This window comes from Eptatretus burgeri, chromosome 13, assembly GCF_056783735.1.
Source record: "Eptatretus burgeri isolate ZD-2024b chromosome 13, Ebu_testis_v1, whole genome shotgun sequence".
In the NCBI taxonomy this organism is placed as follows: domain Eukaryota; kingdom Metazoa; phylum Chordata; class Myxini; order Myxiniformes; family Myxinidae; genus Eptatretus; species Eptatretus burgeri.
The window spans coordinates 73,922,769-73,947,041 of NC_140973.1; the positions used below are offsets into that span (position 1 = coordinate 73,922,769).

General features: G+C 41.4%; 1 protein-coding gene across 2 annotated transcripts in view; it reads right to left on the bottom strand.

Moving 5' to 3' along the window:
* Nucleotides 1-3,985: 3,985 nt before the first annotated feature.
* GGH (gamma-glutamyl hydrolase) overlaps nt 3,986-24,273 on the bottom strand; it is a 32,395-nt gene continuing 12,107 nt past the window's right edge. For both annotated transcript variants that reach the window (XM_085853037.1, XM_085853036.1), the window contains 6 exons: nt 22,301-22,385; nt 17,934-18,075; nt 17,220-17,326; nt 6,711-6,804; nt 6,042-6,179; nt 3,986-5,753 (listed from right to left, as the gene is read on the bottom strand). In XM_085853037.1, the coding sequence (XP_085709163.1) occupies nt 5,632-5,753; nt 6,042-6,179; nt 6,711-6,804; nt 17,220-17,326; nt 17,934-18,075; nt 22,301-22,385 (688 nt within the window). In that variant the 3' untranslated portion in view covers nt 3,986-5,631. The remainder of the gene's footprint in view (nt 5,754-6,041; nt 6,180-6,710; nt 6,805-17,219; nt 17,327-17,933; nt 18,076-22,300; nt 22,386-24,273) is intronic.

Here is a 24,273-nt window from a genome sequence, read left to right on the forward strand (position 1 = left end):
TTTTATTTTCTCCAAAAATTCTGAAAATCGTTTTAATTGTATAGAATTTCCTTTGCTCACAAGTGAATGCAGTTCAAATGTAAATTCTGTAACGATCTGCTGATAAAGTAGTGCTTGCTCAAAACGACTGAGTAGTTCGCTGTTTGATTATGACCTCTGCCACCAAAGGTGGATGGAGGTTATGTTTTCACTCCTATTTGTCTGTCTGTCTGTCTGTGAGCAGGATATCTAAGAAAGTTATGGATGGATTTGGATGAAACTTGGTAGATGAGTGGGTAGGTGATAACATCAAGCAGATTCGATTTTGGTTCAGGTCCGGATGCAGAACTGGTCTATCAGTGGAATACAAAACGTAAACTGTACAGCCTGGTGGAGGTATGCACTCTACCGAGTGCTGTTCTCGTTTATCAGATTTAACAGTAAAGATTTGCCATATATATTTTGAAACCTTTACAGGGAACATTACTCACTTGCTTTATTTGCGATCCTGTCGTACCTGACAGCACATGGAGCCTCTTGAAGAACTTGTGCCCCTTTAGTCTGTCTTGGGCCCTCTGACTGATCACCATTCAGGTGGTTTCTAAGTCCATCAGTTCCTTTTCCAACATACGTTGCCAGGTATCTGTTAGTCTCCAACCCTCCTTTGACCATCAGGCTTCTGGCTTATCACTCTTCTTGTGAAGTTGTTTTCTGTATGCAGTATATGCTCGATTCATCTCCACCACCTAATTTTTATTTATTCCTTCCATTATGTGTCTCTCCCCCCCCCCCCCCCCCAAGTCCTCCTTTCTACCTTCTTCTTGCTCACTCAGTCCAGCCAGAGATTTGCAAAAATAGTTTTGCGGCAGATATAAATAAAGGATTCTCATATCTATGCAATGACTTTGGCTACTTTCCCTGCTTCACAGATAAATAGTTGAATTGATTTTACATGATCGTCAAACCGTTGAAACCTGATTGTTGTATTATTTTCTTCTTCCACATTTCTCTCGTCCTCATGAATGCTACTTTAATGCTTTCTGTATCCTTTGTAGAACATCTGACACCCCACCCCTTTTCCTTGTTTCAGTGACCATAGACAATCTGTATGTAAATTTGTGAATGTCTTGTGTGACTGAGTCATTGCACATGATAATGTTGTTGTCTGATGCATGTAGTCTCATGCTCTGTTTTGTTGGTGTTAATTTTCAGTCCTACATGCAGGGCAAATTCCCAGAGCCTGTTTACTTTCTCTTGTTTGCCTTGCTTGGTCTCCAATAGCAAATGGTTGGGGGAAAGTGAGTGCGAAGCGATACGATACACATTTACAAAGTAAGTTTTTTTGGGGTGCTACCTCTACCCTGAAGCCCTGGAACTGAAATTATTATCACGGTACTAGTGCAGGCCCGTACGTGAAAAAAAAAGAGAAGAATTGACGTCAATCGTGACGTCATAGCACCGTGTCCTGTCATTGGTTTGGTAAATAAATGGCCATAACTTGGGAATTACTTGTCTGATTAATATCAAACCTTGAAAAGGCACATCCTCAGGTCCCCAGCAATATACCTGGCAAGTTTCAATTAGATCGGACCAGTGGTTGTCGAGAAACAGCGGTCACAGACAGACACACACACAGAGATTGCTGGAATTATAGATAGACTAGTGCATGGCCATACGTGCAAAAAAAAAGAATTGTGACGTCAATTGTGATGTCATAGCACCGTGTCCTGTCATTGGTTTGGTAAATAAATGGCCATAACTTGGGAACCACTTGTCCGATTAATATCAAACCTTGAAAAGGCACATCCACAGGACCCCAGCAATATAGCTGGCAAGTTTCAATTAGATCGGACCAGTGGTTGTCGAGAAACAGCAGTCGCAGACACGACACACAGAGATTGCTGGAATTATAGATAGATTATTATTATTTTTATTTCTTTACTGCCTAAAACCTCCCCATCCAAGTACAATCACCAATTTTAAACTCATCCAGTCGTTCAGGAGTGCATAGAAGTCATACAAACAATCAGACCCTTCTATAATTATGGTATGACTGGTGAAAGCCCGTGGTTAAAAATACCACGATCGAAGAAAAAGAAGTCATCCTTTTGTTGTTGCATTGCTTGAAAGAGCTCAAAAATTGGAGGTTCAATAAGGAGTGTCTTGAGTTGTAATTTTATGCACTTGGTGCTTAAAGAAAAGAAGAGAGGAAAATTAGTTTAACAACTTATTGATTTATTAAAAAAATCTGATTGGGTAAACTCACCATGGAGTATATGAAGATAATTTTCAGCTTTGGAATGAAGTACAGACTGTCCACAAAGTGTTGTTCCAGTTTAAAAATTATATTGCAAACAAACCAAGAGATACAATGATGCATTGTTTTACATTTTGTCACATAATTAATAAAATTCCTTGTGTTCTTCAGTTCACCTCAATGTGTGCACCCTTAGTGGCACGTAGCACATCCAAGCAATAATCCATGTGTTGCCAACATATCCCTCGTCACACTGCTGGCGCTATTGATTATCCTTGCACGAAGTGTTTCAATGTCGGCAACAGTAACAATCCTTGATCTCCCCCCCGCCCCCCCCCCCCAAAGTGGTACTCTAAGGGCGTCGTATCGGGAGACCGCGGAGGCCAGGGGATTGCCCTACCATGTCCAGTCTATCCACTGGGGAAGTTTTCAGTTCTAAACGTTGCACGATCTGCACTTCATACGCATGAAGATGCAATCTCTTGTGTCCAACTTTTTTTTTTTTTAATATTATAATTTTCTCATTGGTTTGGATTAATTTGAAGCAACTTTTAATTTTATTTTATTTTCTTTCTGAGGAGTGTTTTCATGTTTAAGGGTGGGACAGACAGACAGACAAATGGCATGAATATATATATATATATATATATATATATATATATATATATATATATATATATATATATATATATATATATATATATATATATATATATATATATATATATATATATATATATATATATATATATATATATATATATATATATATATATATATATATATATATATATATATATATATATATATATATATATATATATATATATATATATATATATATATATATATATATATATATATATATATATATATATATATATATATATATATATATATATATATATATATATATATATATATATATATATATATATATATATATATATATATATATATATATATATATATATATATATATATATATATATATATATATATATATATATATATATATATATATATATATATATATATATATATATATATATATATATATATATATATATATATATATATATATATATATATATATATACACACACACACACACACAATATACCTGGCAAGTTTCAATTAGATTGGACCAATGGTTGTGGTTATAGCCTGGTGTTGGCACAGTGGTTAGGGCAGCGGCTTGGGATCCAAAAGGTCCTGAGTTCAAGCCCCGTTGGGCCACTGAATTAATACACCAGGGGGTGGACTCAGCCTGTCATTCTTCCGAGGTCGGCGAAGTGAGTACCAGTGTACTGGGCCGGTGTATACCCCGGTTAAAATAGGTGTACCATATCCCTGTGTTGTAAGAGGCGACCAGAGTTGCGTCAGGAAGGGCATCCGGCGTAAAACATGTGCCAAATCACTATACGGATTATCCGCTGTGGCGACCCCTAACGGGAGCAGCCGAAAGAAGAAGAAGAAGATTTATTTTATCTCTACCTTTCATTATCTTAAACATCTCTATCATATCTCCTCGTAACCGCCTCCTTTCTCGTGTATGAAGCCTTGTCTCTAACATCACTTGAAAGTAAATTGTTCCTTGATCATAAACTGATGTTTACAGACAGAGACAGACAAAGTGAACCAATTTGTTAACTCAGCTTTTCACTTCACGTATGCAAGGTTAAAAAAATAACGCTGCAGGCTTGAACACAAATTTAAACTTGTGAAAAGTTCAAGAAAGTAGAGAACAAGGGTGTTTCATAAATATATTTAGTTTTTCATCCTGGGACAATCAAGCTTTTACAAGGAAAAAAAACAAACAAAAATTAATAAGAGAAACACCAAATTCTGATGATGGAGAATAAGAGAATGAACAGCGGAAGGGACACCAGCAGGAAGAGCAAGTGACTTTTTTTTGCTTTTCCTTTTCCATTAAAAGCAAATATGTAATAAATAAATCAAACATGAAACATGTTTGAACTGTTCACCAGTAAATGGTTAAAGAACAATGTTCTGCTGCTATAACTACTACTACTACTACTACTACTACTACTACTACTACTACTACTATGGCACCAATTATTCTCACCTTGAGGGTCAGCCATGGAAAGTATTGCCCGAGTCATTCACAAACAGGCTGACCAGGCCTATCATTCAACTGAAGGCAATTCGGACAGAAATTTGTAATTTGCTCAGGATGCCGGCGATAATTCGCCCGCCTCTGAAAAAGACACCATGGGATGTTTAACGTCCGCCAATGACCAATGTTGGCAGATGGGTCTCCCTGCTCAATGTCCTTCCGAGGGACGGCATCACACATCAACGCCTCGCCCTGCGTGCAAAACATCAGGGTGACAGTTTACACTGGTGTCATGATTCAAACACCAGGCGAGACAGCTCAAAGGTGAATGCGCATACTTAAAAGCTAACCTGCCAGCCCCTTGTTAAATAACAATGGAGACAAAACAAAAACGACATTGTTCAGATAAATACAAGTAATGTCAGGTCCAACGTGTTCCAGTTATTGCAAAAGAAAAGTATGTAAAACCGACACCGGAACTTGAACCTACAGCGATCACATATGGTGTCCTATATGAGTGTGTGGATACAGGTAAGACGTCTTTCGTTCGTTCCAGCTGAGGACGCAAGACGTTACAAGAGGAAAAAGTAACAAAATGGAGTGACCCTCACAAAACCATACAGCAAATATAAACATTTACCACAGTCTGTGCTAAATGTACACAAAAGTTTAAAGCTTCCTATAATTTGACCGGTTTAAAGCAAGCAACTCTTGAAAAAAACTAGAATGGAAATAAATTCGAGGGAACAAAGCACATACAGTGCAAGTGCAATGACGAAACAAAGGGGGGGGGAACCCCGTCGGGGTTCACAACAACCTCTTCGCTACATCTCCAATTCCCCACCGACCTACAAGAGGAAATGCTGCTCCGCAAGCAAATCCAAGTACATCATGGTTTCCGAATCCAGTCTACCTTACAAAAGTTCATCCGAGAGAATCATCTATTGGATGACCTCATGGAAAGTGCAGCGACCAAGCTCGCAATCTCAAGGAAAAGCCCACACTTGCTTCAAGCAGTACTCAAACTACGAAGAAAGCAAGATGGATTAAAGAAGGCGCCCAAGTTTGGCGTTTCGAGAACGTATTGTAGTTTCAAACACCCACAACCCCCCCACAACTTTACATCTACTCAATATATTCACCGTTTCAAAATGAATTGTATAAATAAATCACTCTGATGGAAAAGTTCGTTCTTTCAAAAGCAACGATTGCCTTGAGAGAACTATTTTAAACGTGCGACGTTTTGTGGTGGACGTGGCACTAAGTGGTTGCTTTTCTCCCTTCCTGAGCTTGTGTGCGGGAATGAGACGTCACATCAGTCGAAGAAATAGACCTGCTGGAAGCAGGAGAACGCGGCGGCGTTTGTGACACGGTGCTGGTAGATCAGGGCATTCGTCTCCTCAACGTCATTCTCGAAACTATGTTGATTTCTTCGTGCTGTTTGCAACAACATCACAGATTAACAGAAGTAAGAATAAATAAATGGATAAAACGACAAATTTTGTCATTCGCCGATGCCATGTACGGGCTTTTATGTGACGATTATCGTTTCATCGCATTCACGGCAAAGACAACAAACAGAATAAAACAGCATTCATATTTAACGTCCAATTTATTTATCCACAGTTTTAAAATCTGCAAACGAGATCCATGTGATGATGAAAACAAAACCACTCTAAACTCTGGCCGTACATCCAAGCACGAGACACGGGCGGCTCAAAGTACCTTCACACACGATAAATTCTGCAAAGTGAAAGCTGGCCCGGACAGCATTATGTGAATGTGGATATCCAGAGTTGGGCTTCCACTCGTACGCGTTCTTCTCTGGGTGCCATTGTACACCGTAGAATGGGTACTCAATTGCTGAGAAAAAAAATTCCCCCAAAGGTTTTGTTAACGAAAACGATGTTAGTAGCATGATGCATCAATCAGAATAAGAAGCAACTAGAACAGCACTTGATAGAGCGCATACCTCCGCCAGGCTGAACAGTTTACGTTTGGTATCTCCACCGAAGGGCCGGATCTGGATTCAGACCTGAACCAAAATCTGATCGGCTTGTTCTCGTCACCAAACTAACTCATCCACCGAGTTTTGTCATAACTTGTCACAACTTTTCGAAACATTGTGCTAAATATAGTTTTTGGGCCCCATCTCTCAATGGTGAAGAATCACTTAAAAAGATTTTTAAAATTCTCAGATCTGTATCTTTACCAAATATCTCATCAATGAGTCTCTAATCACACATCCAACCTGTCCACCAAGTTTAGTCCGAATCCGTCCATAACTTTTTGTGTGAAATTCATATTGTATATAACCAGTGGAAAAAAAATGAACAACCAAAGCTTGGCAACAGACAAACAAAGGCAGCAAAACAGACAATGATCAGAGCTAACCTTCAACTGACGAGACAAACTCCAGACCGTTTTCATCCTTGTTTGTAGACAGCAGCCGGTAAAACTTCTTTAATTTCTCATCCTTTTGGAATACCTGAGGCACAGGTAGGAATTAATTGATGTATATAGAGAGCATTAGAAGGAAAAGGGGGGTTCAGGATTACTCACAAACGTGCGTTAGCCAAGCTGGTAAAATTAGTCCGGAACCTCGGACACCTGAACCAGGTAAGCCAACTGAGGGATAAATTACAACTCAAAGGAGGTTGCTGTAACTACAGGTAGTTAGTGAGGGCTCATCTGGAATATCGCATGCAGTTTTGGTCACCACATCCGAGGGACATAGTTGCCATCGAGAGGGTAACTCGATAGTCTTGTTTTTAACACCTGAAAACCATCCCGTACACTCTACAAGTACTACCACTAGTTATCTCAAGCATTCCAGTGCACACACACCAAATACAACAACCATCAGTTTTCAACTCATTCTGTCCAGCCGTTTCGGAATGCATCGAGTCAAACAAACAACAAGAAAAAGAGCAATCAGAGATTGCAGACCCTTACCAGGACTTCTTTTCTGCGGTGTATTTTGTGTGCCGTTTGTGTTCTGGTGTGTTATGCAATTAATGAGTCGAAAAAATGAATTAATGAGAACTGCCACTTTATAACTGCTGATAGTGACAGGATACCAAGACGTCCCACTTTGATCGAAGACCTGATCCTGATCGATGACATTTAATTATTATTTTTCAATTGAATTTAGAATAGGATTAAAATTAATTCAATTCAAATCAAATGGAAGACCAAATAGGTACGAGTCCTGCATTGGAGTAATCAGAAGGAACCCAAACAAGCAAAAAGCAAAGATGAAATCATCAGGAGGAACCTGGATTTGATTCATATTTCAGGTGAAATTCCTCTACCCTCAAACCAATCCAGGCACAGTCAAGTGAGCCTTATTCAAAACATAAATAAATAAACAAACAAAAAAGAACCCATATCAAAAAACTTAAATAATTCTGGCTGACAGACCAAGCGTCTGATCAAGTTGAAATTCAAAACATATATTCCCTATCACTACGAGATTGTAAATGTGAAGTTTCACGTTGATTGATTAAGTGGTTACAGTGAAAACATTGTTTAATATTTTTCTTCAATCCAATATGGCTGCCATACCATGTGACCTATCAATTACTCCTCAACAAACTTGTACACCAATGGCTTGGGAAACATTTGTGTGAAGTTTCACCTCAATCTGTCCAGCCGTTCTGGAGAAGAAGATTTTTTTTTTAATCGGTTTTCGGGTAAATCCAATATGACTGCCAAACCATGTGAACCTACGACATCATGTGTGAGAACCTAGTTCCTCATGGATAGGCGGTCATTACGTGTAAAGTTTTGCATCTATCTGTTCAGCCACTTCAGAGAAGATTTTTGAAGGTTGTTTAAAAAAAAAAAAAAAAAAAAATGGCTGCCAAATTACGTGACCGATGACGTCATAATTTTTTTTTTTTTTTTTCTTCGGTGGACCATTTTATTCCGAGATGACCCTCAAAAATTTTCATACTGATCAGATACGGCGTTCTACATATGTAATTATGACGTCATAACGAAGGCACCTATGACGTCATTTAAAAAAAAAACATTCCCCATGAGGATTACTTGCCATGTGACAAGTTTCAATTTATTTCCTTTGTGCCATTACAGAGATATGGAGGTCCAAAGTTTTTCTTTTGTTCTAACATGGCTGCCACACCACATGACCTATGACATCATAATTATCATAAAAACATTCTACATGAGTAGTCGCACCAATGGTGAAAATTGTCTCAATCCGACAAGCAGTTGCGCAGAAAAACCCATAAGTTCTGTGCGGCCAAACAAACAAATAAAACAGACAGAGAAAGACAAACAAACGGACCCAAACGCAATACCCTCTCCATCGGCAAGGGTAATAAAGATGTCGTGCAGAGCATGATTCTTGCAAAATTCCTAAAACAAACTTGAACATAAAAATAATTGGTGGTTGAAGTCCATGACCACATATGCAAATCCTCTTCAAATTTTAAGTCAATCGAATGAAAATTGACGATTTTAGAAATTTGGACATGTTGATCTTTTAGTCGATGTTTATCTCAAAAATAATTGGCAGTTGAATTCACTAACTTGATGTGCAAATACTGTTCAAATTTTAAGTCAATCCAATGAAAATTTATGATTTGAGAAATTTGACAAGTTGTTGACATTGTTGCGAATTTGCGCCCGCCGGCGTGCGAACGGCCACGTAACTCGGATCGCGGCACGTCGCCCACCGGACGAACAATTCAGTCGTGACCCTCCGGGAACTATCGCCCGGAGCCAGTCACGGGTGGGCCTTTCGACCTCACCACAATCGTGCCAATCGGCCACCCGCGTAGGATAGGGTTGTTCGCCAAACTCGACCTACCTAAGTACCCACGCCGATGGTAAACCGGGCGATCGTACCTCGCCACAGGTCGACTCCGGACACAGGTCACAAAAGGCGGTGTTATCGTCGACCTCGACGGTTCAGATTATTTACCGGGCGTTTTGCACTCACTACGAACCCTTTACGTGAAGCAGGATGGAGATTCAATTAGGAAAAGACGAAGCGAAACGGGAAAACAGTTCACACAATGCACATTTATTTCCCGGCACACGGAGAGCACGTATATACAGCCATACAGTCAAAATGCACATAAAGCAATTAAAACAAAAAAAGCAACAACGACGCAGAGTTAATACCGACTACACGCACACACGGCAACACTTATACAGCTTTACTTTACAGACGGCACCAACACACTGACACAAAAGCAAAGAAAAGAAGCCACCCTCATAGACAAGGGGGCAGACAGGCCTGTAGGCCAAATGTGCGTGTGACCTGGAGGAGCGGCCAGGTCCGCGAGACCGGGGGGGTCTTACCCGCGTCCTCGTGACGCGTTGGTGGGCGAGCCGCAAATGTGGCCGCGCGGCTGTGCCCCGACTCCGTGCTCCTTGGCGGGTTTCGTTGGCACGACGTTTGGAGTGGGGTGGGAACGGGGCCCCCTTTTGCACTATCTCAGCGCGGGGGAAAGGGGAAATTGTTGATGCCCTGGGGGAGGAGAATGGCTGGCTGGCTTGGGTCCCGCGACGAGACGAGCGATTCCCCACACCGTAACCTCGTCGCCGACCGCCGTCCTTCTCGCCTCGGACCCGAGCTCCCTTGCTTGCAGTTCCACCACGACTCTTCTCCGTTCCGCACTCTCCTCACCCAACCGACCCGACTCTCTTTTCTAAAACTCTCTCGGCGACTCCAGAACCCAACTCTCTTCATTCGCCTTGCGCCCGCCTTCTTATAGGCTGGCAGGAACAGCTAATATGCAAATATTCGGATCAGAATGACTTCGGGGGCGGAGCCACGCTCGCCCTTTGGTTGGAGGAAATGGGGGCGTGAATCTCCCCTGATCCTAGAATTTGCATATATCAACTTCACACACACGCGCCTGGAGGCGGGGCCAAGCCGCCCCGTGCTCGCTAATTGGATGGTGGAAAAGTGGGCGTGTAGCGTTTTTGATCCGAATTTTCCCTCGGAAAGGCCGCTATTTGCGCTCGGTGCGTTCGGCACCAATCGCCGAACGGGCCCGAGACAGCCCGACGTTCAATGTTCACAGGTGGTGCGGGAATGGCCGTAGAAGGAGAGAGGTGAAGGTGGTGGAGGGTTTTCAGTAGTGGTTTGATGGTTATGGTGCCGTTTGGGAATGGCGGTGATGCGATGATGTGGGAGCGTAGATGGTGGAGGTGGCGTGGTTGTTGTGTGATGGCGGTTGAGACGTGGTGGGTTCAAAATAAAGATAGAACAGAAAAACGACTGACTCAAAGCGTCGCAGCCCAGATGAATCACATAAATCCCCTCTATACAATGGGTTTGGGCTAACTACACATGTACTTACAGAGATATCTCACCTACGGGCCCTGAATGGTGGTTTGTGAATTTCCACAGCCGTAACAACATTTTGAACTCAAAAATCAATAGCCTTCTTGCTTATGATAAACTCTACCATTTTGTGAACTTTCATGAATATCGGTGTAAAAATGTAACCTATAGGTAATTGACGTACAAACAGACAAGAAAGATGTCATGCATAGCACGATACTTGCAAAGTCCATCAAATAAATTTGACCTTGAAAATAATTGGTGGTTGAATTCAGTGACCTGATGTGCAAATCCTCTTCAAATTTCAAGTCAATCGGATGAAGATTGGCCGATGTCGACTTTTTGGCCGAGGTTGACCTCAAAAATACTTGTTTGTTGAATTTAGTGACCTGATATACAAATCCTCTTCAAATATCAAGTAAATGGGATGAAAGTTGAGGATTTTATAAATTTCACTTAAGTTTTTGACCGGGAAAAGAATAGGCTTCTTGCATATGATGACCTCTACCAGGTAGTGAAGTTTCATGAAGATCGGTTTTAAATTGTGACCTGAAGGCGATAAACATTAAACATACAAATAAACAAACAAACAGATGGACAGACAAAATAACGCAGAAGACCAACCAATATATTTGAAAAATCTTTGATTTTCACAAGTAACAAACAAGAAAGATGTCGTGCATAACATGATACTTGTGAAATCCATCAAACAAAGTTGGCCTTAAAAATAATTGGTGGTTGAATTAAATGACCAAATATGCAAATCCTCTTCAAATTCCAAATCAATTGGATGAAAATATAAAAAAATTTGCCTTATGATGACTTTTTGGACTATGTTGACTCTTTAGCCTATGTTGACCTCAAAAATAATTGGTGGTTGAATTCAGTGACCTGATGTGCAAATGCTGTTCAAATTTCTAGTCAATCGGATGAAAACTGAAAATTTTAGAAATTTGAAAAAGTGGTTGACCTTTGGCCTATGTTGACCTTTTAACCTCAAAAACAATAGGCTTCTTGCTTATGATGAACTCTACCACCTGGTGAAGCTTCGTGAAGATCGGTCCAAAATTGTGACCTGTAGGCGATTGACCGAAAAACAAACAAATAGACAGACAGAACAAGAAGGCATCAGGTGGTAGGCTGACAGGTATGATGAAAATCATGCAAATGACATCAATGTCACCTTGACCTTTGAACAAAGTTGCAATTTGATACCTGTATCTTGAAGCATTTCCGAGTTATCATCTTCTTTTTGTCTCTAAAAAAAAAAAACCTATATTTTAACATGGGCTACTTCGTTTCCGTGGAAACGACTTGGATGTCAATGGATTGCTGCCATTTTTGAAATGAGTCATCTGTCCCTCGCCCGTCCAGAAATCTTGCGTTTCAATAATGATCGGATTATCAAATCTGCTTGGAATTTGTAGTTGATGTTTTCCAATTAATTTGTGTTAAGTTTGACGTCACGTCGCGCAAACACTTTTGGTCATTTCAGTTTTATGCAAATTATGTCACTGGCACCTTGACCTTTGACATATAAAATCAAAAAACATTGACAGCCTCACTTTTGTCCTTTGGAATCCTCTGGTAAAGTTTGACCAAGATAGCTGAAAACGTTCGCGAGTTATCGCACTCACAAACGAGACAGACCGACATATGATGAAAATTTTTAATTTTCGTCATAACACACACACACACACACACACACACACACACACACACACACACACACACACACACACACACACACACACACACACACACACACACCAGAAATTATATGTAGTATACAAGTGAGGCATACTTGCAGACTGCAAGCAGAAGCTGGGGTGCATCCTACATGTAGACATAACAAATATTAAACTTTCTATATTTCATGAAGTGGATTGTGTTTGCATTGTGCAAGCAGCTAAATAACTCACATAAATGAAGAATGAGTGATGAGAACGAGCTCCTTACTTAAGTTTACAGTTATAATATTTTTTAAAGTAAATAAGTCAGAAGTTATAAAATAAAACTATTCTTTACCCTCTAATGGATTGTTAGGCAACGTTTAAAGGTGGAGTTTATGATTAAGTCGGAGATAAACATTAAGGGGTGGATCTGGAACTTATAAGCTAATATAGAAAACAAACAGTAAATGTTACATTCTCATAGCTGCTCCCAGGTTGTACATCGTTAACAACAGAGCCAAATCAAATTTGCGTGTTAAGTTGGAATCTTTCCTTTGTGATACGTTGATTGAATTTAGATTACTAACCATTTACATAACAGGCTCCAAGAGAGATAGCGATGCTATGAAAGAAACCTAAATTCCACTTCTAAGAAACCTAAATTCCATTTCTAAGAAACCTAAATTCCACTTCTAAGAAACCAAAATTCCGCTTCTAAGAAACCTAAATTCCGCTTCTAAGAAACCTAAATTCCGCTTCTAAGAAACCTAAATGCCATTACTAGGAAACCTAAATTCCACTTCTAAGAAACCTAAATTGCATTTCAAAGGAACCTAAATTTCACTTCAAAGAAACCTAAATTCCATTTCTAAGAAACCTAAATTCCGCTTCGAAGAAACCTAAATTCCATTTCTAAGAAACCTAAATTCCACTTCAAAGAAACCTAAATTCCACTTCTAAGAAACCTAAATTCCGCTTCTAAGAAACCTAAATTCCACTTCTAAGAAACCTAAATTCCGCTTCTAGGAAACCTAAATTCCACTTCTAAGAAAACTAAATTCACTGTCTCAGAAACCTAAATTCCATTTCGAAGAAACCTAAATTTCACTTCAAGGAAACCTAAATTCCATTTCTAAGAAATCTAAATTCCACTTCGAAGAAACCTAAATTCCACTTCTAAGAAACCTAAATTCCCTGTCTCAGAAACCTAAATTCCATTTCAAAGAAACCTAAATTTCACTTCAAAGAAACCTAAATTCCGCTTCCAAGAAACCTAAATTCCATTACTAGGAAACCTAAATTCCACTTCTAAGAAACCTAAATTCCCTGTCTCAGAAACCTAAGTTCCATTTCGAAGGAACCTAAATTTCACTTCAAAGAAACCTAAATTCCATTTCTCAGAAACCTAAATTCCGCATCTAAGAAACCTAAATTCCGCTTCTAAGAAACCTAAATTGAGTTTCTAAGAAACCAAAATTCCGTTTCTGAGAAACCTAAATTCCACTTCTAAGAAACCTAAATTCCCTGTCTCAGAAACCTAAATTCCGCATCTAATAAACCTAAATTCCACTTCTAAGAAACCTAAATTCCCTGTCTCAGAAACCTAAGTTCCATTTCGAAGGAACCCAAATTTCACTTCAAAGAAACCTAAATTCCATTTCTCAGAAACCTAAATTCCGCATCTAAGAAACCTAAATTCCGCTTCTAAGAAACCTAAATTGAGTTTCTAAGAAACCAAAATTCCGTTTCTGAGAAACCTAAATTCCACTTTTAAGAAACCTAAATTCCACTTCTAAGAAACCTAAATTCAGTTTCTAAGGAACCTAAATCCCGTTTCTGAGAAACCTAAATTCCGCTTCTGAGAAACCGAAATTCCTTTTCTAAGAAACCTAAATTCTGCTTCTAAGAAACCTAAATTCAGTTTCTAAGAAACATAAGTTCCATCTCTCCGAGCCTCTTCCCCTGACTGTTCCAAAGGGGTGGATCCAAGCAAACCTCACTGCTGAATGTCTCCACACCCTTTCCTCAATGGTGTCCCAAGGTGGTGTATTTCACCACCAGAGCGATGTAAAAACTGAGGGAATAATAAAATTGTTTTTTTGAGGTCTCAGATAATTGATTTTGGCAATGTCCGCCATATTTCGAGGATTTTCAAACATGGAGCCTTGTATCTGCGTTCATCTTGCCAGGACAAAGCGATCTTTCTTTATATCTGGCTTAATTTACAGCAATGTGAATTGTGAATGTATGGAGAATATGCATCGATGAAAACATGTTCTGAATGTTTGTTATAACCATGGTGCTGAACAACTGCCCGGTCAAGTCATACCAACAAGTGCCGCTTCCTTGAAACTGCAAAAGGATAGAACATGGACAAAGGATAGTGGGGCATGCTTGCAGACTTAAAGCAGGTATTGGGATCCATCCCATGTGCAGACATAAAAATATATATATATATATATATATATATATATATATATACAAGCTTTATGTTTAAGAGGTAGAGTTTACACACCCTGTGGTTGCTGGCTAACACCAACACGCACCTCTTCCTCAGTGCCACAGCTTATTTGTGCTGGGTGGTGTATTTCACCATCACGGCGACACAAAAACATATGGAACGAGAGAGCGCATACCTCCGCAAGGCTGACCAGTTTACGAACAAATTATTTATGAATGTGTAAGGTTTGTTGAATGGAGATTCTAAAAGTGGACTAAAGTAAAAAAGGGACAAGTTAATCATTGTAATTAAACTTTAACCTGTGTAGAAAGATTTCTGATTACTTCTGGATGTAGAATCTAGAGTTGTAATGAAGTCCTTTATTTTTTTTCAATTCAAAAACAAGTCTCAAGTTACAAAATAAAAAAAAGTGACTCGAGTTTCACTGAAGTCTGAGTTACCAGCTCGAGTTAACAACTCTAAAATAATCATCTAGTGAATGCAAGTAGTTTGTAGAAAGGGGAGGGGGTGAGGAGACTTCATAAATGCTCTCTCTTTGAGAATATATAAATGGGAAGCAGAGTCGAGGGAAGAAGGGGGAACTCATATAAAGTTGCTTTGTTATGTACCGTGCAGTACAGAGGTGTTGAGTTACTGCTTTCACTTTCACTTTGGAAGTTTTGAGTTCACCCGCCTGCCGTTTCGGATCTATCGATGGAGTGGTTCACTTTAGGGTTTTGTGAAACACCGCATACAAAGAAAAGATGATTTAATTCAACATTAATTATATGACATGATCAAAAGTGCATTGTCACCAAGTCAAGTAACAGTAGAAACGTGAATTATCATTTTTGATCTGTCAAGGGATTTAACAAGTGCTCGTTTATGTGAGAAACTGACAAAATGATCTCACCACATTTAAAATGTTGATCCTTGTATAATATAAAAGTGAAAGTCGTGCATGATATTTTTCCCCAATTTCTGTGAGAAAATGAACAAGGACCAATAAAAGACAAACTTTGCTTGGTGTTGACTGTAGAGTATGGAATGTAGTCGGTATCTCAAGAATCCTGCAGCAGAAAGGAACACGTTTCCATGCTCTTATGATTGTTATTAGATTTCCATAGTTATTAAGATGTAAACTTTCAATGGATTTTTTTTTTTTTACTTAACACAAATAAGCAAATTCAATTCCCGTTTGAGCAAAGTACAGTTATTGTAAATTAATGGAAAGAAAAATGTAATTGTAACCACCGACAATAAGCCAGGCATTGGTTTAGCAGTTAGGGTGGCTGGCTAGGGATTCTCAGGTCCTGAGTTCCTGCCCCGTTGGCTGCTGAGCTAACACCATGTGGGGTTGACTCAACCTGTTATCCTTCTGAAGTCAGCGAAATGAGCACCAGTGTACTGATAATAGGGGCACTGCATCAGCGGCATAGCCGAGTCCCCAACCAATGATGCAACCAGCAGCCACGAGTGTGTGCACCACCGACAATGACAAAAAACATGTTCAAAGCAATATTTTCTTGTATCACGAGGCTTGATGATTCACACTAAACGTGACTTCATTTCTTTTGACAGTTTTCTCTGAGTAGGTTAACAATAGAACGAAAATTATGGTTTTTAATAATATAGGACAATGGTGTGAAGCAGAGAGGAGGAAGTCTTCTTCTATGTTCGTTTGCAGCACAAGGCTGCGGGGTAGCATCTTTGGCTGAGGGCGTGGCTGTGCCACTGATGCAGTGCCCTCTGCTGGTTAGGGAAAGAATTTGTAATTTGTTCATGGTGCCGCCACTCTTCATGAAGGACACCGTGGAATCTTTAACGTCCACCACCGAATGCCAGCAGACAGAACGCCCGTTTTAACGTCCATCCGAGGAACGGCACACACATTGATGAATCCCCCTGCCTGTGAAACATTTGGATGACAGTTTATATCTGGGTCAGGATTCGAACCCAGACTTGACAGCTTGGAGGCAAGTGTGCATCAGAGGTGTAAATGTCCAAAATATAGTTTATGTTTTCGTTATTCTTCTCGACATGTAAATAGTACAAGTTGTAGTATGAAAAGGGGTGTTTCGGATAACCGAGGCTGCTGGAATTGTGACGTGAAAAGTGGGTGTTTTGGAAGGCTGAGGCTCATGGTCAACTTAGAGGCAGATGAGCTTATGCAAAACATGGGAGCATGAGCCTCCCAAGATTGGCCAGAGGGCCAGATGCTCCAGAACACCCATGGTCTAATCGCTTCTTAAAAAGTACAAAAGGAGATTTATGGCCTAACTGCTAAAATGTGTTCACCAAGCTGGTTCAGTTATCTGAGATTTTAGACTCGTTTTACCAGATGAGCCAACACATTCTCGTGAGTGGTCTAGAACTCCCCCCCCCACCACCCACCATTTCTGACAAAAGTGGATAAAGAGTGGAGGAGGGAGACTGAAGGAAGATGCACATGCACATATTCTGACCTCCAAAGGGAGACACAAAATGTGGCTGAATGCAGCTAGAGGTTCCGTCGTCATCGCCTGCAGCAGCCACAATGGGAAATCGTGATACATGCGACTTCTAGCGGCACCTGCATTGAGATACAGGGTGCATGTCCAACCATGATCCATTAGATTTCTGGTGTAATAAAGGGAAAGTTGTTACGAGTTGTAACCAATTAACCGTTAAGCTAATCAATTTGGACGATACAAAATATAGTTCTGATAGCCAAAAAATGAGCAGGTGATGTTCAATAAATATAAACTCTTCAAAAATCTACCAGTGGTGTTCAGCAAGATGCTCTTCTTCTTTCATATGCAGGACATGGCTGGGGGTAGCATAATTTGTTGGGGGAGCAGCTGTGCCATTGATGCAGTGCCTCCGTATGTTAAAGCAGGAATTTGGAATTTGCCCAGGGTGCCGACAATAACTCGCCTACTCTTCGCGAAGGCCACCGTAAGGATCTTTAATGTCCACAAACTACTGCTGACAGACGGGACCACCCATTTAATGTACATCCGAGGGATGGCACACACATTGACAAATCACCCTGCCTGCAACACACCAGGATGACAGCTTACAGCTGGGTAAAAGATTCGAACACGGGCTCGACAGCTCAGAGGCTAGTGTGCATACTTCTAGAATCTAGACTATCTTGCCAGCTCAACAAGATGCTCTGTGATTGAGAAAGCACCCACCTGACGTCAGGTTGATTGGCAAAGCAACCTTGGTCGTTCCGGTCGATTTAATCAGCATGTTATGTCCAGCGACCAGAACCAGCAACTCCTCAAATCCAAGACAAGTACCCCACACGGGAAAGTAGTCTCCTCGATCGTTAGCCTGCAAGATGGACCGTGAAGACTGTCACTCCAAGGACAACAGATCAACAACAAATCAAAATGCCATAATGTCCGCAATGAGGCCTTCTTAAACTACACAGCTCAGACTACATAAAAATAGAAAAACTATACAAAACCCACACGCATGCACGCACCTCTATTCTACAAGACTGAGGCTCATGGAAGAGCAAGGTAGGGTAGTGGGGGTGACTCTTGAACGCAATAAGCAAGGGAATGAACAGACAGGAAAATGAAGAAAGAGGATGGAGAGGAAGTTAGGCAACACTGCTGCCTGCAAATAAGAGTGTTGGGTTCAGAATGGTTAATGGGAGATAAAAGATGGTGGGTAAAGGTTTGAGATGACATAAGATGGGAAGGAAGAGTTGGACAGAACACAGCCTCTGGAAGGTGGTTCCATACATGGGAGAAATTATGAAAAAAAGAAAAATAGCTGAGGTGTGCAGTCTGGCTTTTGGAAGCTGAAACAGGAAGGGAGGAGAGGTATAGGGAGCTTCTGTTCAAACGTGTACTTCCTGGAGTTGTTGGGGAGGGTCAGAAGGCTGGGAGACTATCGGGAACAAAACCAGGGGACATGTGTAAAAACACAAAAATAGGCCACCAACCTGCCAACAATGTGACAGCAACTGACTATGTGCCTTTGCCTCATCAGGGGAGATTCCAAAAGTGTTGAGAGGTAGAGATTCCACAGAAACCAGGAGACATATGTGATGCTCGAGCTGCTGCCTATAGGGGAGACCAGTACTCCATTGAGCTGTAGACAAAGGCCTTATAGACAAAGCAATTCTGATTTTTCAAGGAGACTTGGAACAGCAGAAGATGCCCAGTTTGCGACTCGCTTTGTTATATGGGCAGCTCAGGAGGGGTCATGGCTGAAGGTAAGGCCTACAAGTACAAGACACTGAATCCCTTTCAGTAGTTGACCAGGGAAATAAACAAATGGGTTTGTTCGATGACCTTTCTGAAGTGACAGGGTGAGGCTGAGATTTTTTCGGATTAATGGACGTGTTTACAATTAATCAGACAAGCATTTAATTATTTCTCGATCAGCGGAAAGTGACGCAGCTACTGACTGCTTGTTAATGGGTTCAGGCTACTGTACAACATAATGTGGAGTTGTCTGCAAAAAAAGAAGAGAAGACCCTGAGCATCGGAAAAAGTAGTTTATGCAGATGAGTAACAAGACTGGACCCATCACATGCCCTGGGACATTCCAGTCTTTACTAGGAAAGGAGCAGGTTGTTTAGATAGCAACACAATGACTATGTGGGTGGAGGAAGTCAGAAATCCAGAAATGAAGGTAGCCTTGTATGCCACAATCAGAGAACGTGGCAAACAAAGCAAGGTGCCAGTCTGTGAAACGCCTGAGATATGTCGAGAGAAAGTCTTGACCTCATGTTTGAGATAGAAGGCCTCCAACCATTGCTGAGACAGGAGCAGCAGCAGGTCGAGCATCGATTGACCAGCACAGAATTCAAACTGATGGTTAGAGATCAAGTTATTTGAAAATAGGGAAGACTCGATCTCGATAGTAATGATGGATTGCATTCCTTTCCTTGTAAATGGGATCAAGCTTACTGTACTGTAGTTGGGAAGATCCGTTTATGTGCCCTTCCTGTGGACGGGAGTGATGTTTGCTGACGTCCAGGTAGGTAGCCATTGGAGGAGGGCAGGCTGTATAGAGCATACAGAGGAGAAGCAACGAGAGCAGAGCAGGATTGGAGAATATGGACGCTGATGCTACCCGTGGCTGTTACTCAGGTAAGGATGAGGTTGGACAGAATTGTTTCGACCTTCTCGGGTGAGGAGGTATAGTCGCCCTGCATGACGAGGCCCAGAGCGACGATGGCAGACTCTCTGGTGGGACCTTCAGTGAAACAGGCCATGTTGACTTTATTTTCTTCTCTTTCTCTCTCCCTCGTGTACTCTTATCCACACATGTGTTTAAGCACACGTGGGGTTAGGGATGCAGTTATTGACCAAATTGAGATGTCTTTCCCTTGTTATTCATGATTTTAAAAAATCTTTAATTTTGTTTAAATGTTTAATTCTAAACTGCCCCTGGATTCCTTCGCTGGCACACGATCATTTTCATGCTTGAATGAAAGTGAAAAGGCTCTGGGTGAACGGCCATCTTACCGGAAGCCAATCGGTCCATGCCATTTGGAATCCGATTTACTTACTCAATTGGCTTGTGCTACAATCTTTAATCAACCATCTGCATGGGCCAACTCGTGGAGAAGCTGAAGGTCTTCAGAGACCACCAGTTTCACAACAATATCTTCAGATGAAAATGAGAATTTCAGTATTTTATTGTGATCTTTTGCTTCAATCAATGAGACTGATGATCTCGAACACACTTGGTTATTATATTGTTTTGTCATACAACTGTTTAGTATTTGTAACAGTACTAGTTAGGTTAAAAAAAAAGTAATGAAATATGAACGAGGTTGATTATAATCATAGTAAAGACAAATATAAGGTATGGCTGACATGTGGCTGGCAACTCACTATGAAAGTCAGAAACAGTCATCCTTATTGGACAATGCTACATCTGCTTGGCCAAGCAAAGACGCTGAGGCTCGACATGCACATGCTGTGCACGCTTTGCTGTGCGCAACTCAAGACTCACTGCGCTGTGGTGACCCGCTCCGGGAACAGTTCCGGGCGGGGAGTTTGACTGAGGCAGTACGCCTGTGAAATGGGAACGCAGGTGTCCCAAGGTGAGCTCAGGGAGAATGGAAACCTCCTGTGGAGTAGAAGGGTGAAAGCTCGCTAGATCATGATTTTCTGTACGAATACAAACCGTGAAAGCGTGGCCTCGCGATCCTTCTGACTTTTTGTGTTTTCAGCAAGAGGTGTCAGAAAAGTCACCACAGGGATAACTGGCTTGTGGTGGCCAAGCGCCCACAGCGACATCACTTTTTGATCCTTCGATGCCGGCTCTTCCTATCATTGCAACGCAGAATTAGGCTTGCCACACCCTCTCTTCTGTGATTTTTTTTCAAATTATATGGAAAAATTACCAAGCCAGTCCCGAACCACGTATTTGCGACAAAGTCCCAGCACGACTAATACTTTCACATCACAGTGGTCTGTCTGTCTTCTCCCACCTCCTTTTTGATCTTACACACTGCCCTTTACATACCCCCACCCCCCTACCGGTTTCTGCAGGACACACATGGTCTGCCAATAACCCTCTTCAGGTGAAACTCCCAAAATCCACTTACTGCTCACTTCTACTCATTAGTTCCTCTTTCCCTCCTCCCCCCCTCCCCCACCTGTATAACGAAGCTCTTCAGTCTCTTCAATCTTAATCTTCCCTCCACAGCTTAAAGACTGCTTGCCACCACCATCTCAGATCATCCCCCCATCCACAACTATGACATTTTCTACCACCATTAACCATCTCAAGCTCACCTCTTTCCATGTTTCCAGTTTTTTTTTTTTCTTCCACTTCTGTGATTGAGAGTTTGTGGCTGGATCCATCTTGTTCACTCCGTGTGTCCTCCCCACATCCCTTATTTCTCCAAGTCTCCCTCTATTTTGCTCTTCAACCCTGCCTTTGGTGTGCCCCCCCCCCCACTCCACCTCCCTCTTTATACTGCACTCTTACCTCCTGACAGTTCTGTGTTCCCGCTCCTCCATGAGCCTCAATACTGTATACAAAAGAAGATTGTAGAAAAACAATGCATTTGTAATATTCCTCGTTCTCTCCACGATGATTTGTGTGCACAGTTCAAAGACAAAGATAACATGTTGGTTAATCAAGGGAATCAGAATATAAACCAAAGTGTTGGTGTCACAACCAACAAAAACTTTTCTTCAGCGGCACTAATTATTCCCACCTCGTGGGGTCAGTCAGCAGGAACAATTCCAGTCCAAGTCTTTCTAAAACTCGCTGGCCAAGGCTGACGTTTGACTGTGGCACAGGTTTGGAATCTGTTGAGGGTGCCAGCGATAACTCGCTAACTTTTCACGAAAGACACCACATGATATTCAAGATCCACCAACGCTAAAAGACTGGTCCTCCAGATTAACACCGCAAACCTTAACGCGTTACCTTGCATGGAAAACCTCAGGGCGACAGTTTCGAGCTCGTTTGATATTCCAACCCAGGGTAGATAGCTCAAACGCGCGTGCCAGTTCTATCACAATCTATAGCTACGAGTAAACCTTCAAAGTAAGCAGTCAGCCAGACGGCTTACCTTTATGGCGAGATGGTAGAGAAATTTGGCTGCACGAGCATATTCCGACTTCTGCAGATCTACAGACCCCCCAGGAAGTAGAAGGCTGGAAGGAGAACCATCATCAAGTGAATACAAATCTGGAACAAACATTGAATCCTCCAGTCTTTGCAAATGTTGGCGATTCATTTATGCGGTTGCATCATTTCTAGAGGCATGACCATGGAGACAAAGCAATAGTGAACCGAACAGGACAGTCATTTAGGAGTTTTGGCCAGGTAATCAGCATATGATGGCCTATTCTTTTTTGAACAATAGTGTGACATTTTCAGCAACCACAAGTGAATGCGAGCTGATGGTACAGCCAGCCGAATGTATCCTCCAAAGGAGAGTGTACTCATTGATGCAATAGCCTTGATGCGAGGCACCAGGTGAAGGCTTTTATTGTCAGGTAGAGAATAGAAAAAGACAAAGCAGCTCAAAGGTGAATTCACTAACTTCGCGTTATCCTATGGGCAATGAAACGTTGGCTAATCTTGCAAAATAAAATATTTGAAAACAAAAATTTGAAAGCATTCTACTTATCATACCACGCATGCACAAACAAACAGGAATGTCTGATTATTCCTTTTAAAAAAAAAAAACAACAATCCCTGTATTGGGTTGAACAAAACTTGAAGTACGAGTGTGGCAACAGTTGATCGTTTCAATGTTTCCTGATTAAGGCAGCCTCTTCGTTCATTTGTAGCACAAGGTTGTGGGGTAGTATCATTGGCTGAGAGCACGGCTGTGTCACTGATGCAATGCCCTCTGCTGGTTATGGCAGGGATTTGGAATTTGTTAATGGTTCCGGCATGGTCTAATACAGGTAGTATTTTGAAAAGGTCTAAATATTACCGACATGAAACAATATAGCTTTCCCACGGCGATAGCTTGCTTACTCTTCACAAATGACACCATGGGATATTTAAGGTCCACCAACGAATGCTGGCAGACCGGATGCCCGTTTAACATCCATCGGAGGGATGGCACACACATTGATGAATTACTGCCCGTGAATCACCGGGATGAGTTTCTCGCCGGGTCGGGATTCAAACCCAGACTCGACAGCTTAGAGGTGAGTATGCGTACCTCTAGGCCATCCTGTGAGCCCCATTACGGCAGCACATTCCGACACTGTGAGCAACATCTTGAGGTCATGTTTTGCCACAACTGCCGAGTGCTTTTGCGAGCTCGGATGCAACTGCTTTTTAAAGGCAACACTGCACCTAAACATAACCAGAAACCAGCTGCAGTGCTGACTGTGATTCTTAACTGTTTGGGTTAGTCCAGTGCAACAGAGTTTCAGATTTGGTTCAATGAAGAAATTTGGTTTCTCCAATCACTATTCGTGGCTGTTTTCTTAAATAAAAACTTTGAAACGAAAATTATCGTGTATTTCAGACGCGTTTCGTACCCCTATTTCCCCACGCCCAAAATCTGTCGCTGATACAACTGAGAATATCATGTGACCCTTTCATGTCATCCCGGGACCATTCCTCCATGTGGAGGTGCATCGTGCTCGAATTGCGTCGTACCCAAGCTCGCTCGACAATAGCGGTAACGTCGTATACTATAGAAAGAAGAAATGAAACGTCGAATTCGCTCGTGAACGATTTACTTTTTAACATCAAATATTCGCTCATGCCGTGAATGGTTCACATGTGAACGATTTAGGACTTTGCTTTGACAGCTCCAAAAAGGACCCCCGCCCCTCCTTCCCCTCCTTCCCATCCTCCCCGCTACAGTTCGTGGATAGGAGTTCACGTGTGCCAAGGAAGGACTTTGTTGGCGGTTAGCTTTGGAGGCCTCTTTGAAACGTGGTTTTCCCCAAGAAAGGTCGCGGCTGATGGTGAGACAAAGGAGTTTGAATGTCTGGACTTCTTCAAGAGGATTGTTAACAAAGTGGATGATAGGGTTTGCCAGATGGTCCTTTCAGAGAGAGATAATGAGAG